Source organism: Mytilus trossulus, chromosome 6, assembly GCF_036588685.1.
Source record: "Mytilus trossulus isolate FHL-02 chromosome 6, PNRI_Mtr1.1.1.hap1, whole genome shotgun sequence".
In the NCBI taxonomy this organism is placed as follows: domain Eukaryota; kingdom Metazoa; phylum Mollusca; class Bivalvia; order Mytilida; family Mytilidae; genus Mytilus; species Mytilus trossulus.
The window spans coordinates 37,044,990-37,063,683 of NC_086378.1; the positions used below are offsets into that span (position 1 = coordinate 37,044,990).

The 18,694-nt window shown below is 31.8% G+C and overlaps 1 protein-coding gene across 1 annotated transcript; it reads left to right on the forward strand.

The window, feature by feature from the left end:
* Nucleotides 1-23: 23 nt before the first annotated feature.
* On the forward strand, nucleotides 24-18,144 carry LOC134721264 (neuralized-like protein 2). Its single transcript, XM_063584114.1, has 3 exons — nucleotides 24-142; nucleotides 13,341-14,033; nucleotides 14,879-18,144. Exons 1-3 carry the CDS (start codon nucleotides 136-138, stop codon nucleotides 14,992-14,994), a joined length of 816 nt encoding a protein of 271 aa, XP_063440184.1. The 5' UTR covers nucleotides 24-135; the 3' UTR covers nucleotides 14,995-18,144.
* The last annotated feature ends 550 nt before the right edge of the window (nucleotides 18,145-18,694 follow it).

The following is an 18,694-nucleotide window of genomic DNA, read 5'->3' on the forward strand; positions in this document are numbered from 1 at the left end:
TTTACTATCATTTATTTGTTTGTCTCACATACCCGCATGTAAGTGTGAGAACCAGGCTAAGCTAAAAATCAGAGAAGATGTCTTAATAATATTGTCCTAGAGTGTGTTATTTTCAGGCTTACATGCAGCTTGATTATGTTTGGTAGGAAGCCCAATATATGTCTTGTAACAAAATCCTTTCAAACATATGCATTTGTCCAAATGGAAGTCAAAAATATTTGCAGAAAATGCAAAAATATTTACAAATAATTTACAAGTTCAATTATTACAAGTAAATTTTTTTTATGGTTTACTTGAAATTATAATATCCTTATTGATACAAAATTGAATAATATCTTTTATAAAAAGTAGAACCGGATGCTTTCCATGTATGGACAGTTAGTTTGATCTGATTTAAAGCTTTCAACCAAAGGATGTGAATGACCTGTATGATGGCACCCACCTTTGGCATTGTCAGACAATTCCACTATAAGGCTAAAGCATTAGAGTTTCAAGTCAAACCAGTGCATGGTCAATTTTGGACCTATAGAAAAAGTCAATTGTGCACCTGATCAAGTCAGCCTCCTGTCAAATCAGCACCTATTTATAGTAATTTCTGCTATCATCAATTAGTCAATTTGATACCAAATAATTTTTTAACTTTTCTTCTCTTTTTTTTTTTTTTGAGATAGAGGGAGAAAAATTAATTAAGATATTTTTATACGACCGCAAAATTTGAAAAAAATTTTCGTCGTATATTGCTATCATGTTGGCGGCGTCGTCGTCGTCCGAATACTTTTAGTTTTCGCACTCTAACTTTAGTAAAAGTGAATAGAAATCTATGAAATTTTAACACAAGGTTTATGACCACTAAAGAACGGTTGGTATTCATTTCGGGAGTTTTGGTCCCAACTTTTTAGGAATTAGGGCCAAAAAAAGCATTTTCTTGGTTTTCGCACTATAACTTTAGTTTAAGTTAATAGAAATCTATGAAATTTTGACACAAGGTTTATGACAAAAAAAGAAAGGTTGGGATTGATTTTGGGAGTTTTGGTTTCAATAGTTTAGGAATAAGGGGCCAAAAAAGGGCCCAAATAAGCATTATTCTTGGTTTTCGCACAATAACTTAAGTTTAAGTTAATAGAAATCAATGAAATTTAAACACAATGTTTATGACCACAAAAGGAAGATTGGTATTGATTTTGGGAGTTAAGGTCCCAACAGTTTAGGAATTAGGGGCCAAAAAGGGACCCAAATAAGCATTTTTCTTGGTTTTCACACCATAACTTTAGTATAAGTAAATAGAAATCTATGAAATTTAAACACAAATTTTATGACCATAAAAGGAAGGTTGGTATTGATTTTGGGAGTTTTGGTCCCAACAGAATAAGGGGCCCAAAGGGTCCAAATTAAACTTTGTTTGATTTCATCAAAATTGAATAATTGGGGTTCTTTGATATGCCGAACCTAACTGTGTATGTAGATTCTTAACTTTTGGTCCTGTTTTCAAATTGGTCTACATTAAGATCCAAAGGGTCCAAAATTAAACTTAGTTTGATTTTGACAAAAAATGAATCGGATGGGTTCTTTGATATGCTGAATCTAAAAATGTACTTAGATTCTTGATTATTGGCCCAGTTTTCAAGTTGGTCCAAATCGGGGTCCAAAATTAAACTTTGTTTGATTTCATCAAAAATTGAATAAATGGGGTTCTTTGATATGCCAAATCTAACTGTGTATGTAGATTCTTCATTTTTGGTCCTGTTTTCAAATTGGTCTACATTAAAGTCCAAAGGGTCCAAAATTAAACTTAGTTTGATTTTAACAACAATTGAAATCTTGGGGTTCTTTGATATGCGGAGTCCAAACATGTACTTAGATTTTTGATTATGGGCCCAGTTTTCAAGTTGGTCCAAATCAGGATCTAAAATTATTATATTAAGTATTGTGCAATAGCAAGTCTTTACAATTGCACAGTATTGCGCAATGGCAAGAAATATCTAATTGCACAATATTGTGAAATAGCAATTTTTTGTTTAATTAGAGTTATCTTTCTTTGTCCAGAATAGTAAGCAAGAAATATCTAATTGCACATTATTTTGCAATAGCAAGATTTTGTTTTAATTGGAGTTATCTTTCTTTGTCCAGAATCAACTTAAATCTTTGTTATTTACCATTCAGTGATAACAAGCAGTTTTTTTACATCTTAATATTTTATGATGTATTTAAATGAGTAGTTATTGTTGCAAACTCCATTAGAAATTTTAATTGAGATTAGTTTTGGAATAAGGGAAAGGGGGATGTGATTAAAAAAATTGGGTTCAATTTTTCTCATTTGAAATTTCAGAAATAAAAAGAAGATTGCTTCACACATTTTTTTGAGAGGATTAATATTCAACAGCATAGTGAATTGCTCTAAGAGAAAACAAAAATTTAAAGTTCATTAGAACACATTCATTCTGTGTCAGAAACCTATGCTGTGTCCACTATTTAATCACAATCCAAATTTAGAGCTGAATCCAGCTTGAATGTTGTGTCCATACTTGCCCCAACCGTTCAGGGTTCATTTTATATACTGTAATAGCAGAAAGTTATCAAGTTGCATTTCAATTCATGTATTTACTTTTAGACTTGTATTCAATATTTTATATCTATAATTGCTGTACTCATGTTTTTTGGCATGAAATTATGTTCTGTTTTACATCTTACTTTGTACTCATTTAAAAATGGGGATGCTGATTGCGTAAGTCAATATAAAAGCATGTGTTTCACTTGTTAAACTTTTTTCTTCGTAACTGGATTTAAAATTATTTTTTTCAACAAAATTTTCATAAGCATTTGCTCAAACGTAATTAAATATTGCAACCAATTGTCTATCTTCATCAAGTGTTCTCCTGTCAGGTGTGTCAATCTACCTGTACAAGTGATTAGCGATCTTTAGTTGGACACCTTCAGGGCTCTAAAACTGTAACCAGGAGGACCCTTGGGATTATAATACAATAAGGGTTATGCAATTACATGCAATTTATTATAATTGCTAACAAAAATGGCAGCGGCAATCGGAAATAAAACAAATTTTGACAATGGCGGGGATCAATTGACGATGACGGAAGATAATTTAACGACAGGTCATGGAGATCCCTGTACAACAACATGTAAATCTCCAGTAAAATTTTCGTTCGGGATTTAATTTCCTTCATTTCATGGATAAGAATTGTCCACGAAATTAAAACCCCAACAAAAATTTACCGGAGATTTACATTATTTTATAATCTAAAAAAAATTGTTTTTCATTATATAAATGATGAACATAAATGCATACACTGAAAGGATATGAAACTGTTTTCTTTCAGTCGGATGATAATCCTAATATTTTGTTTATACAGTACTAGTAATAAAGAATTATCAAGAACTGTCAATCAATGTCATTTAAGTGCCAGTCTGCCTAAGAATCAGGCATTGGTGAAAACATGACCAAAAAAACCCACCCAATTTGACATTGATTTCAGTTCATAAAATGTAGTTATGCACAAAAATAACATTCATTTCCATTTTCTGTTCTGGTAATAGAAGATACAATTTGGTTGAAATGCACTAGAAATTAACAAATAAGGGGAGATAACTTCTTAATTTTTCTGTAATTTGCTATCATTCTAACCTATTTTCTAACGAAGTTATTTGATATTACCAGACACACACAAACGAAAGACTAATACTTTTTGACTCAGGATGATGGTTAGAATTGAATAGCATGATTAGCTCAGTGGGTTTTTTCTAACCATGTTTTAATTTTTACCTAAATTGCCTGATTCTTACAAAGACTGGCACTTAATAGTCTAATGCGGCTGTTAAGCCCTCAAGTCGTTATACATTTATTAATATCATTGTCCTGGGATAAAAAATGAAAGGTGTGTACAAGCCAGTTAGCATGTGCAGGTCACAACACTTAATTAGTGCTCACTGTTACTATGAAATACAAATACTGAATTTACTAAGGAGAAAGCAAAGATCAGTTTTATATGAGTATTGTCAATTATAAAGAGGCATTTACATAATTTTTCTCATCTTAAAAACCACAAAAATTATTCCGAACAAACTTACCTTTCGATGTAAAACCACGAAATTTTAAATTAACCCCACGAAAATTAATGTTTATACAAGTAGTTTGTTTTGCAAAACAGAACAATTGCCAAGGTTGCTATTTGTCCAGCTAGCTGGATGAATAGGACATGTACTCTGAAAATTTATCAAAATGAACACAATGATTCTGCTGTTTTCAGAAATGATCACACAACAGCAGTGCCTGATTACACATGACCCCATTGTGCTGACAGAGACATATATACTATTTATGTTATTTTTGTATGCATGACAAATATATGTTGACACATTAAGCAGACACATATCTTTAAAAATATGGAAAAATGGAAGTCTTCATTTCAATAGTTTACTTTGCAAAAGGTAATAATAGTCATGATAGTCATGGGGCCGAAATAACTACCTTGGATGTGAATTAACCAAGTGCTGAAGTGACCAGAATTCACTATAAGTATTATTTTGTTTTTGTTAAATAAGTGCAAAAATGTTTGCCATAGTTGGAAGTGCAGTCAAAATTTGTGTTTACTTCACTAGCTCATTTTTGTTTACAATTTTACTGAACTGCCTGTAATTGCACAACCCTATTGTATTATAAATTAATGAAAAGTGTCCTCTTTACTACAGGTGGGTCTTTTCACCACCACACACCACAAAAACACCCCTGAACACCTAAAAAAACCACCAACCACTTAAACATTTAAAAAACAGTGATAATACATGTACATGTATACATTGAAACGATTAAATGAATTAAGATTGCATATAATTTAATCAAGTTTTAAATTTTTAAGTGCATTTATAATCAATGTAATCAATCTACATGTAAAGAAAAACGTTTGGATATGGATTCATCACTATTTTTCTGGATTACATTGTGTACATGTATGTACATATATATATTTCAAATAAAATTCAAATATATTTATAATTATTTAGTAATCAGTTCAAGTATCGTCGATCTCTGTTCATTGGTTAGATTTTGATATTTGTCTCTTTTCTTATTATTGGTACAAATATTTTATAAATGAAGAATGAAATGGGGAAAAAATATGTTTAACATGATTGAGGTGTCCAGTGGCAGTGGTGGTTTGCAGAGTTTTGGTATTATAGACTCCTTTTCTGTTCGATGTAGATATTTGATGTGTTAATCTTAGTTATTGAATTAATAACTTAAATATTATATTTAGGTCACATTTATAACGATAAAAGATAAAAAAAAAAATTGAAGGTGCTTGGAGGCGAAAAGACCTACCGCCTTATTACTGTCTTAAAACCCTTAGGAATATCTTGCTAATGATCATTATTCAATATCTGATAAGTTTGAAGAAAAGCATAAACATGATAAATGGTAAATCATTGATAATTGGGTATCCATTTTGTACATGTTGTTGTACAGGGATCTCCATGACCTGTTTTATGATGGCGCACTGCCATCGTTAAAATATCTTCCGCCATCGTTAAATTATCTTTCGTCATCGTCAATTGATCCCTGCCATTGTCAAAATTTGTTTTCTTTCCGATTGCCGCTGCCATTTTTGTTAGTAATTATAATAAATTGCATGTAATTGCATAACCCTTATTGTATTATAATCCCAAGGATCCTCCTGGTTACAGTTTTAGAGTCCTGAGGGATATCCAACTTAAGATCACTAATCACTTGTACAGGTAGATATATAGATTGACACACCTGACAGGAGAACACTTGATGAAGATAGACAATTGGTTGCAATATTTAATTACGTTTGAGCAAATGCTTATGAAAATTTTGTTGAAAAAAATAATTTTTAAATCCAGTTACACGTTTAACAAGTGAAACACATGCTCTTATATTGACTTACACAATCAGCATCCCCATTTTTAAATGAGTACAAAATAAGATGTAAAACAGAACATGAGTACAGCAATTATCGATAATATTGAATATAAGTTTAAGGTCAAGGAACAGTAAATGGGCTATGTCGCAGATTTTGCTAACAATTTGTATACAACCTTCGCTCGTTGAACTACGGGTGCAATCAACAGTTTTTTTCTATGACGTCATATTTTGAGGGACCATCTATAATTGACCCTTAGTGGTGTTAATGTTAATGATGATACTTGTATAAAACTAGATATCATTAGAATCAGAATTTTCTCTAGTTTATAATGAAATAAAAATAAATTGTACTTTTAATAGTACTAAAAAGTTTTATCCAGAGAAAATGGGAAAAACATTGCCTTTAATCTATGCATAAAAAACATGAAATCAGGCCATGTGCACACCCATGCAGACATGATACATGCACATTTTTCATATTCAAAACTGTATGAATTTCATAGGTTTTTACCTGGTCTTTCTAAAAATTTATGCTTCAGGCTACGTTCGCCTGCTCCGAAAAGAGCTACAGTGGGTGCAAATAAGTTTTGCACTTTTCACTGCCAAAAAAACAGGATGTTTACAGTTTGTCTCCCCTTAAAACATGTGTATTTAATCTAATTTTTAAAAATTATTTTAATCATTCAACCTGTTTTAATTGAAGCTAATTAACTTATTTTTACAATCAAATATAAAAAACATGAAACTTTTTTACCAATTAGGTTGATAAAAAGGGACTTCCCTCCAAGTCTATTTTTAGTCGGGGAATAACCCCTAGTTTTTTATACGAAACTGTTTATAGCACCCTTAAGCAAAACCTTGTATGCGATATATAAAAACTTCTCAGCTTTTATGAATCTGTACATAATACCGATTAAAATGATGTCTTACTTTAAGGATTGTGACCCCGAATGGTGAAACTACAGCTAATTTTATATGTCGCATAGTTGTGGTATTTTGGCCAGTGGCAAATAGTTTAACTGGCATATTCCAAACATTTCCTGTATCCTATTGTCATCAGTTTATTTGAAAAGAAAAAACATAAAATTGGGTTTCTTTTGAATAAATAGAATAAAAACTGTAAAATAAGCATAAATAAAGTTACTTTAAACATATTTTGTCCCTATTATTATATGAACTAAGTTGTAGCTGAGTTGAGAAAAGTATTGAAATAGCGTATTTCTTATATATGATGCTTGGAGCCTTTTAACTATAAAAAGTACAAAAAATATAAATTAATGAAAAAAAATCCATGTTACACTAATCAGTAGTACAGGCCAAAGAAGAAAAAATCAACACTTTGCATGTGCAACTTTTGGTTCCATATATAGGAGAGAATTAATAAAAGTATTATGACGTCGCAATAAGCTGAAAAACTTCAAAATTTGAACAGAGTCTGGTTTTCTTATATCTGGTTGCTATGAACAAATCTGTAATATTTGCATTAAATATACCAAACTGATGCTTTAAAATTAATGTACACATGCCATACAATATTTTTCAGAATTGTTTTAGTCCATTCACTAGCACATTTTTATGCGAAAACCTCACTATATTATATATTTGTCCCTTTAAGCAAAACCTTGTATGCGATATATAAAAACTTCTCAGCTTTTATGAATCTGTACATAATACCGATTAAAATGATGTCTTACTTTAAGGATTGTGACCCCGAATGGTGAAACTACAGCTAATTTTATATGTCGCATAGTTGTGGTATTTTGGCCAGTGGCAAATAGTTTAACTGGCATATTCCAAACATTTCCTGTATCCTATTGTCATCAGTTTATTTGAAAAGAAAAAACATAAAATTGGGTTTCTTTTGAATAAATAGAATAAAAACTGTAAAATAAGCATAAATAAAGTTACTTTAAACATATTTTGTCCCTATTATTATATGAACTAAGTTGTAGCTGAGTTGAGAAAAGTATTGAAATAGCGTATTTCTTATATATGATGCTTGGAGCCTTTTAACTATAAAAAGTACAAAAAATATAAATTAATGAAAAAAAATCCATGTTACACTAATCAGTAGTACAGGCCAAAGAAGAAAAAATCAACACTTTGCATGTGCAACTTTTGGTTCCATATATAGGAGAGAATTAATAAAAGTATTATGACGTCGCAATAAGCTGAAAAACTTCAAAATTTGAACAGAGTCTGGTTTTCTTATATCTGGTTGCTATGAACAAATCTGTAATATTTGCATTAAATATACCAAACTGATGCTTTAAAATTAATGTACACATGCCATACAATATTTTTCAGAATTGTTTTAGTCCATTCACTAGCACATTTTTATGCGAAAACCTCACTATATTATATATTTGTCCCTTTAAACAGTCAGGGATATAACTCTATAGGGTTATTACAGGAAAATAACATACATTTGTTATTGTGGACTAAAAAATCAAAGAAATGTGATAACATACGTATGTTACATGTTTCAAAGGGACAATATACATCATTAGTTTAGTTAAAAATGTATACAAGTTCTATTGATATTACTATTGCCTTTATGTATACTTAACTATTGAAAGATATAACAGTTCATAGTATTCCAATTTTGAATAGTACAACTATATGTTATTACAGAAAAAATATGCCTGTAATAACTAAAGGGTGTTATCACGGCTTCTCTTTATCACTTCAAAGCATTTGCTCAGACATAAATCATGCCTAATTACAATGTATTTAAATTTATTGTAAGAAATAATGACCAGAGCATGTATTGAGGTTCTGCGCAAGTTTCTAAGTAATTCCCAAGTGTCTTATATAATAAGTTACATTCCTTTAATAACTAAGCCTTGTTATCACAGCTAAGTTAATTCCTTAATAGCCTTGTCTCATTGATTAACCCTGGTTAATCAAAAATGTATTAATTCAATTTAAAAATTAATTATCAAGGCTATGCATTTAGTTTCTGCGCAAAGTCTCAAGAGTTCCCAAGAGTCCACTATAGATTAAATAATTTTACAAATAACAAACATATGTTATTACAGATTTAGAAAATTTAAAGAAAAGTATCTGTAATAACACACGTAAGTTATTTTCTGTAATAACCCTATAGAGTTATATCTCTGACTGTTAAAGGTGCAATCAACAGTTTTTTTCTATGACGTCATATTTTGAGGGACCATCTATAATTGACCCTTAGTGGTGTTAATGTTAATGATGATACTTGTATAAAACTAGATATCATTAGAATCAGAATTTTCTCTAGTTTATAATGAAATAAAAATAAATTGTACTTTTAATAGTACTAAAAAGTTTTATCCAGAGAAAATGGGAAAAACATTGCCTAATCTATGCATAAAAAACATGAAATCAGGCCATGTGCACACCCATGCAGACATGATACATGCACATTTTTCATATTCAAAACTGTATGAATTTCATAGGTTTTTACCTGGTCTTTCTAAAAATTTATGCTTCAGGCTACGTTCGCCTGCTCCGAAAAGAGCTACAGTGGGTGCAAATAAGTTTTGCACTTTTCACTGCCAAAAAAACAGGATGTTTACAGTTTGTCTCCCCTTAAAACATGTGTATTTAATCTAATTTTTAAAAATTATTTTAATCATTCAACCTGTTTTAATTGAAGCTAATTAACTTATTTTTACAATCAAATATAAAAAACATGATACTTTTTTACCAATTAGGTTGATAAAAAGGGACTTCCCTCCAAGTCTATTTTTAGTCGGGGAATAACCCCTAGTTTTTTATACGAAACTGTTTATAGCACCCTTAAAATTGAAAATCGAAAAAATAATACATTTGTGTCTTTTATTATCTGAAAAATTGCAGATTGATTTCTTTTTATATGGGTGAATATTTGTATAGAAAGCACATAAAATCGGTGAAAAACCTTCTAAAATTTGGGTGACCCTATCTTTATTTTGCATCATTATAATGGAAATTCATGTATCAACAACATATAGTTTTTTAAGAAAAATCTATGGAGTAGAATTAGAGATTTGGCGATTTTAAGACAAATTTCAGAAGGGTTTTCGCCGATTTTATGTGCTTTCTATACAAATGTTCACCCATTTTGTAAGAATTCAATCAGTAATATTTCAAATGACAATTGAGATAAACGCAATATTTTTTCGATTTTCAATTGAAGTTCATCGAGTCAGAGTTGTATGCCAAATTTTACTGAAATCTGTGACATAGCCCAATTACTGTAACTTGACCTTAAATGTAAATACATGAATTTAGGCAATATAGGAAAGGTGTACTGACATAAGTAGTCTCTAAACACATTAGCTCCATGGAGCTTTCGTTAGTAGAAGCCATATTAACTATGTGTATCAGTGAGAAAAATGTAAAAGCATAAAAATATAGTATATACCAATACACATAATTAACAGCGCCTGGTGATGTTTTATAGCCTGACCGGTTTCGGTCCATAAAGGACCTTCATCAGAGGCAGAATGGTGGATTAATGTTTGCACCCTTTTTATATAGATATGGTAACCGGTGGTTGAGTTAACCGGCGGTTGAGTTAACCGGCGGTTGCGTTAACCAGCGGTTGCGTTAACCGGCGGTTGAGTTAACAGGCGGTTGAGTTAACCGGCGGTTGAGTTAACCGGTGAAAAATCCCAGTGGGATTTTCCATGATTACAATTATCTATATTTAGCTAATGTTCATGTTACAGTAAACTTTTTGACATGTTACGGTAAACATTTTTACACTATACGGTAAACATGTGACCTGATGATATAACCATATTTGGGCTTTAGCATTGGATAAAGGGTGTTTTAATAATTTAAGAAGTACATAGTAATCATTTAGTCTTGATCTTTGGCTTATGATCCACCTAAATATCAAGTCTTGGAATAGTATTTCATGGTAGTTATGTGATCTTAATATTTGGCTTATGATACACCTAAATATCAAGTCTTGAAATAGTACTTCCTAGTAGTCATGCAATCTTGACCTCAGGCTTATGATACACCTGTATATCAAGTCTTGAAATAGTAATTCATGGTAGTCATGCAGTCTTGATCTTTGGCTTATGATACACCTAAATATCAAGTCTAATAATAGTATTTCATGGTAGTCATGCAGTCTTGACGTTTTAGCTTGTGATACACCAAAACATCAAGTCAAAACTATTACCCCCCCCCTAACCAAACAAAATTTAGTTTAGGGGGGGGGGGGGTTCTTATTGAGAATGCTTCATTTAAGCCTTTAGTACTCCTTTCAAGATCAAAGGTAGATGAATATTAATCCTCAGTGTTAGAAAGTTTTCAACACCTTAAGTTTGTAATGTAGGTATTACATATATACATCAATTTCAGGTAATTGCTAGGCTTACGCTTAGAGGTCCTATGCCAGTGAAAAATCAATAGGCAATATAGGAAAGGTGTACTGACATAAGTAGTCTCTAAACACATTAGCTCCATGGAGCTTTCGTTAGTAGAAGCCATATTAACTATGTGTATCAGTGAGAAAAATGTAAAAGCATAAAAATATAGTATATACCAATACACATAATTAACAGCGCCTGGTGATGTTTTATAGCCTGACCGGTTTCGGTCCATAAAGGACCTTCATCAGAGGCAGAATGGTGGATTAATGTTTGCACCCTTTTTATATAGATATGGTAACCGGTGGTTGAGTTAACCGGCGGTTGGGTTAACCGGCGGTTGAGTTAACCTGCGGTTGCGTTAACCAGCGGTTGCGTTAACCGGCGGTTGAGTTTACCGGCGGTTGAGTTAACAGGCGGTTGAGTTAACCGGTTACCATATCTATATAAAAAGGGTGCAAACATTAATCCACCATTCTGCCTCTGATGAAGGTCCTTTATGGACCGAAACCGGTCAGGCTATAAAACATCACCAGGCGCTGTTAATTATGTGTATTGGTATATACTATATTTTTATGCTTTTACATTTTTCTCACTGATACACATAGTTAATATGGCTTCTACTAACGAAAGCTCCATGGAGCTAATGTGTTTAGAGACTACTTATGTCAGTACACCTTTCCTATATTGCCTATTGATTTTTCATTGGCATAGGACCTCTAAGCGTAAGCCTAGCAATTACCTGAAATTGATGTATATATGTAATACCTACATTACAAACTTAAGTTGTTGAAAACTTTCTAACACTGAGGATTAATATTCATCTACCTTTGATCTTGAAAGGAGTACTAAAGGCTTAAATGAAGCATTCTCAATAAGAACCCCCCCCCCCCTAAACTAAATTTTGTTTGGTTAGGGGGGGGTAATAGTTTTGACTTGATGTTTTGGTGTATCACAAGCTAAAACGTCAAGACTGCATGACTACCATGAAATACTATTATTAGACTTGATATTTAGGTGTATCATAAGCCAAAGATCAAGACTGCATGACTACCATGAATTACTATTTCAAGACTTGATATACAGGTGTATCATAAGCCTGAGGTCAAGATTGCATGACTACTAGGAAGTACTATTTCAAGACTTGATATTTAGGTGTATCATAAGCCAAATATTAAGATCACATAACTACCATGAAATACTATTCCAAGACTTGATATTTAGGTGGATCATAAGCCAAAGATCAAGACTAAATGATTACTATGTACTTCTTAAATTATTAAAACACCCTTTATCCAATGCTAAAGCCCAAATATGGTTATATCATCAGGTCAAATGTTTGTAATCATGGAAAATCCCACTGGGATTTTTCACCGGTTAACTCAACCGCCGGTAAACTCAACCGCCGGTTAACGCAACCGCTGGTTAACGCAACCGCCGGTTATTGCAACCGCCGGTTAACCCAACCGCCGGTTAACTCAACCACCGGTTACCATATCTATATAAAAAGGGTGCAAACATTAATCCACCATTCTGCCTCTGATGAAGGTCCTTTATGGACCGAAACCGGTCAGGCTATAAAACATCACCAGGCGCTGTTAATTATGTGTATTGGTATATACTATATTTTTATGTAAATACATGAATTTAAATGCAACTTGATAATCTGAAGAAATTTCATATCATAATTTCAAATTCATTTCGTAGTTTACAATCAAAATAATATATCCGGTTTACATTCAGATTCGAAAGATGCATGTTGCATAGTCTATTACTATGAAATTTGCATTAAAATTATTGAAGTTGTAAACGTATGCTTTCCAGATCTTTCTTCTTCTAAGTTATTGACCTATATCATGTTTGCACATGGTTCAGAACATATTTGCAATATCCTCAGTGAAACTCAATTTAAAAGAATCTAATGATAAAATATGCAACAGAAGAAATTAGGATCAACTCAAATTAAACAAACACGATAAAGGACTTCTTGAAGTTTATGACATGCCAGCTCCAGACCTCAATCAAACTTGATACATCTTTATTTTGTCTGTATTCTGTTGTGTTCTAGAAAAAAAAAATCTGTTTTCTCTTTGCAGGTGGTGATACAATGGCAGTTACAAGGTTCCATCCTTATCATGGGCAGAACATTCGCCTGTTTCATGATAACATGGTTGCCTTACGTGAGACAAGTTTTGCTCATGCATTGACTTTTAGTGAAAAGCATTTGCAGCCAGGAGAGATCTTCTTAGTTGAAATAGAAAAAAATGAAAGAGGTTGGAGCGGACACATGAGAATTGGACTTACACAATTTAATCCATGTGACAAGTTTGAGCTTCCACAGTATGCATTGCCTGACTTGCACAATATGGGAAAGTCATGGATATTTGCAGTGACTAAGTCACACAATAAAGTCTACTCTGAACATGACACAGAGGAGGAAGGTGTGCCATATCAGTCAGTATTGGGTAGTGATGCAGAGGTTGTGCATACACCAAGAGGGTCTTTTAGTCGTAGTCTTCTTTTACCTCTTGGAAAATTAAATCTTCAGAATCGTAATGGTGACAATATCAGTGCTTCTCAGAAAGACAATGTTCTTCCCACTGATGTTGGGAGTAGAATAGGAATCATGTATACTGTTGTTAATAATTCTGCCGAAATGCATTTTATCATTAACGGTGAAGACCAAGGACCATGTGTACGCAATATTCCGTATAATAATGGTGCATTGCATGCAGTGGTTGATGTTTATGGCACAACCAAGCAAGTACGAATAATTCAACTATATGGAGGTAAAAATCTTTTTCAAATATTTATGAATTCCAAGGGTTGACTTATATACAAAATGTTCATGTATAGAAATATGGTCATCCTTTGTTCTTCTAACTGTCAAAGTGGGGTTGTTGTGTCTAGCTGTGCGGGATGTATTAACCTGTTTCAGTCAGAATGGGAAAATTAAATTTTATGCCTTGGGTAGAGAAACTGTCACATTCTCTGCACATTAAGAACCCTTGTTACAACTCTTTGACTGGTTCATAGGTCTTCTGTTGCAAGGCTCAATTTCTGTGCCTATCCATTTAACCTTTCATTTCAAGTGGCATCCAAAATTTTCACCAATCATCATGGATGACCACCTTTATTATCACTCACCTATTTGCATTTATTGTTAAAATGTTTTCGTCCGGAAAATACATGGAATATTGGCCTATTGATGCTTAGCAAAAATCAATAAATTTATCTCTTAAAAAATGTAATTGAAAATAAACAAACAGAAAATACAACTTGAAAACTTACAAGCGAAAATCAGGCTATTGATTTTACTCATTGAAATGTTTCACATTTTATCATGTTGGGGCATTTTATACCCAACTAAATGATATAGTTTGCTGAGTGAACCTTGCTCAATGTTGAAGGCTGTATTGTGCCTTATAAGTGCTTAAATAAATCATTGTCCTTTTGTCTCTGGTTGATAGTGTTATAATTGGCAATCATACCGCAACTCTTTATTTCTATTAATTATAATTTGAAGAAATCAGTATACAAGAAAAGCATAGTTTGTGTACATTGTAGATACAAAAAAATATGAAATAAAACTAATGTGTTGCCTAAATGATAATAATTTTGTTTTCTTTTTCAGTATCATCATTACAGAATGCATGTCGTAATAGAATTTTACAGTTGATTGCCAAGAAAGACATTTCTAATCTTCCATTACCTACAAAACTCAAACAGTTCCTCAATTATGAATTATAGTGCTAGGAAAAACTAGTCCAATGACCATGACTAAATAATCATAATTGTTCATAAAGTTGTAGATATGTCCTTTTCATTGTTTTGGTTGTTTATAAATATTTTGTTAATTTTATTTCTTAAAAAAAACATATGTAAACGTATATTTTGCTTAATGCTCATGGGATTTATATAAAGAATCGACATAACACGCAAGTTTAAAATCACTCTTGTTTGAGTTGATTGGAAAACTGAGAAACATGTTGATTCAAATCTAGGTAACACTCATGTATCATGATCCTGTTAAATATACTTTTGAGAGGTATTTCAAAATGAATCACTCAAAACATTAGCATACCCCCTCAAATGAATTTAACTGATTTTTTTCTCTGTACTGTACCTATATGTATGTATTACATGTATATACAGTACCTGATGTTTTGAACATTAATATCAAATTGTATATATAGTATAATGCTGTTCTACTAATTTTGAGTCATTTTGACTGACATTTAATTTAGAGTGTTTGCATAGGCGGATCCAGGGGGGGGCCCGGGTCCCCCCTTTTGTGGGAAAACTTTGGTTGATTGTATAGGGAATCATTGAAGCATGACTGGAGCGGGCCCCCTCTTAGGTCAGTCAGAGGGCCCCCCTTAGGAAAAGTTCTGGATCCGCCACTGGTTTGGCTACATTTTGGTTCTTGATACACAACTCTGAAACTTATTCTGATATCTCACTTCTTACCTTGTAAATCTTTATTCAGCAACACTATATGGTCACAATGACCTACTTTTCATATAAAAGTGATTTTTGGTAAGGTTTTACAGTATTTAAAGTTTCATTTCTCAAAACCTGAAGTCTTATTTCATTTTCAACCATGTTAAACAATATTTAGGTCACTGTGATCTATTTTTTTTAAGTTGGATATTTTTGATTGAGTTTAATTTCTTAGTTCTTTTCTCAGGAGGTCTAGTTACATAGACAAATGCAGGGAATCTCTCGCTACATTGGAGACCTATTGGTGACCTTCTACTGTTGTTTTTTTTCTATGGTTGGGTTGTTGTCTCTTTGACACATTCCCCATTTCCATTCTCAATTTTATATAATAAATCTATCATTACTATAGTGGTCTTGCAAAGTAAAATATTGTTTGCACTATTTAGGTCACTTTGACCATATTTTTTTTAAAGCAGGACATCTGTGTCTTACAGATATATTAACTTGTTTAAAAGACAAACCTATTTCATTTGCCATGTTTAAAAATCAAATGGCATATTTTAGTCTTACCTGACAAGTTACCTCTTTTGTTTTCATTTCCATGAAATGATCTTCAGATTGTTGTTAGAATTTCACTAATGTGAACCTCTGTTTTATAAATTTTGAAACACAAAATGTTTTATTGCTGCAGTCATTTGTTATTTGTACACTGTGATTGTATGTAATTAAAAATTGTATATACAGATCTTTTGGCCAGTATATACATGAATGAATGTTTAGTATACATATACATGTATGTTTAAAATATTACTGCTATTTGTATGAGTGATTTGCATATTTTTTTCATTATTTTGTAATTTAAATGTTAAGTTGATACTTTAGATATCATTAAGAAATATTTTACAGATTTTTTCTCTAATATTTCATACATATGTATTTTTTTTATATTGATCCATTGTTATTTAGGTGCATTTTTTTAAGTGCTAACATTTTATTAACATCCTCTTTTCACATATAAATCACTTCATAGTAAATTAAAGCAAATATTTAAACATTTCAATTTAAAAAGTATATAATTAACCTTTAACATTTTTTTATTCTATTGTTGGGATGCTTTCTCTGATTTTTACCCCAAATCTTGTTTAATATGTAATACTAAATTTCTTTATTATATTCAAACAAGCAAAATTATTTGCACATTTTATGAATAATTGCATTATGTCCCACTTAATTCAAATAAGAAAAAAACGAACTACCGGTAAAGGTATACAAAAAGAGGATAAGAAATCTTAACTGTTTTGTTTTGCTAAAATGCTTGTAAAATGTATATGTAAGATGCACATGTCCACCTATCAGTGTGAACTCAGTTTTTCATATACGTTTATAATGTTCTTAAATAGAAATAAAAAATTACTTTTCTGCAATTGAAGTTGTCTAATCTGATGATGTCACAAATTTTTGATAATGATACTTTTGTTAAAGAAAATACTGTTGCTTGATACATGTATGAATAATATATAAAGCAAGAAAGTTAGCTATTCTGATCCAAGAATAGTGAATTTATTGTTTTGTTGATTATTGGTAAAAGTTTATATTGATATACTCATGTTAGAACTTTTAAGGCAAATAATGTTTTTGTGTATATATGTTGGGAAATTCATTATTTCCTACTCTGTTTTGGCTGAACATATTTTTGTATAGATGTACAATGTTATATTAAACTCAAATGGTGGGCTTTTACCACCATTTTGCATTAATCAGTAATCATTAGTATCAGTATACTGTAGAGATGAATATTTCATTGACAGTATTTGTTTAGTTTGTGGAAAATACTCTTTTTCATTTGAATTATCACAGGCATGATAAGTGCCAGTCTTTGTAAGAATCAGACATTTTAGAATAATTTCAAAACATTACAGAAAAAAAACACCAACCTAACCATCCTATTTTTTGAAGTTGCCCCTCATCCTAAGTTAGAAATAGTAGGTCTTTAGTTTCTGCATGTCTGTTTTTTTTAAAATATCTAGATAACTTTTAAGTGATAATGATAGAAAATTACAGAGTAAGCTCCCCTTAATTTCTACCAAATCATATCTTGAAATACCAGGTTAGATAAGAAAACAGATTTAATATTATATTCATTTAACATGCACAATGAACTTGAGCAGGTTTTTGTTTGTCATGTTTTCACCGCTGCCCAAATAATTTTTATTAAAAAATTTTGAAATGCTCTGAAAACCTTGCTTAAGATTTTTTAAGTACCATCTTAGGGGAACATATCAATTGATTGGGGTTGTGTGGTAGAACTTATATGTCAAATATATTTGACAGCAACCTGTATATCAATGTGGTTTTATTTTTGCCCTTAAATACATCATCATGCAGCATTATACTTAGAATAGCATTGTGTGTGTGATGTATGATTAATAAAAATTTGAAAATAAATATATAGAAATACTTATGTTTTGTTATATATGTATACACATCTTTTTAGCTCACCTGGCCCGAAGGGCCAAGTGAGCTTTTCCCATCACTTTGCGTCCGGCGTCCGTCGTCCGTCGTCCGTCGTCGTTGTTAACTTTTACAAAAATCTTCTCCTCTGAAACTACTGGGCCAAATCAAACCAAACTTGGCCACAATCATCATTGGGGTATCTAGTTTAAAAAATGTGTGGCGTGACCCGGTCAACCAACCAAGATGGCCGCCACGGCTAAAAATAGAACATAGGGGTAAAATGCAGTTTTTGGCTTATAACTCAAAAACCAAAGCATTTAGAGCAAATCTGACATGGGGTAAAAATGTTTATCAGGTCAAGATCTATCTGCCCTGAAATTTTCAGATGAATCGGTCAATTGGTTGTTGGGTTGCTGCCCCTGAATTGGTAATTTTGAAGAAATTTTGCTGTTTTTGGTTATTATCTTGAATATTATTATAGTTAGAGATAAACTGTAAACAGCAATAATGTTCAGCAAAGTAAGATCTACAAATAAGTCAACATGACCAAACT

What these genes read in the sequence shown, in the direction of transcription:
- LOC134721264 (XM_063584114.1), top strand. An exon ending in AATAATTCAACTATATGGAG is followed by an intron (nt 14,034 to 14,878) that starts GTAAAAATCTTT and finishes TTTCTTTTTCAG; the next exon opens with TATCATCATTACAGAATGCA.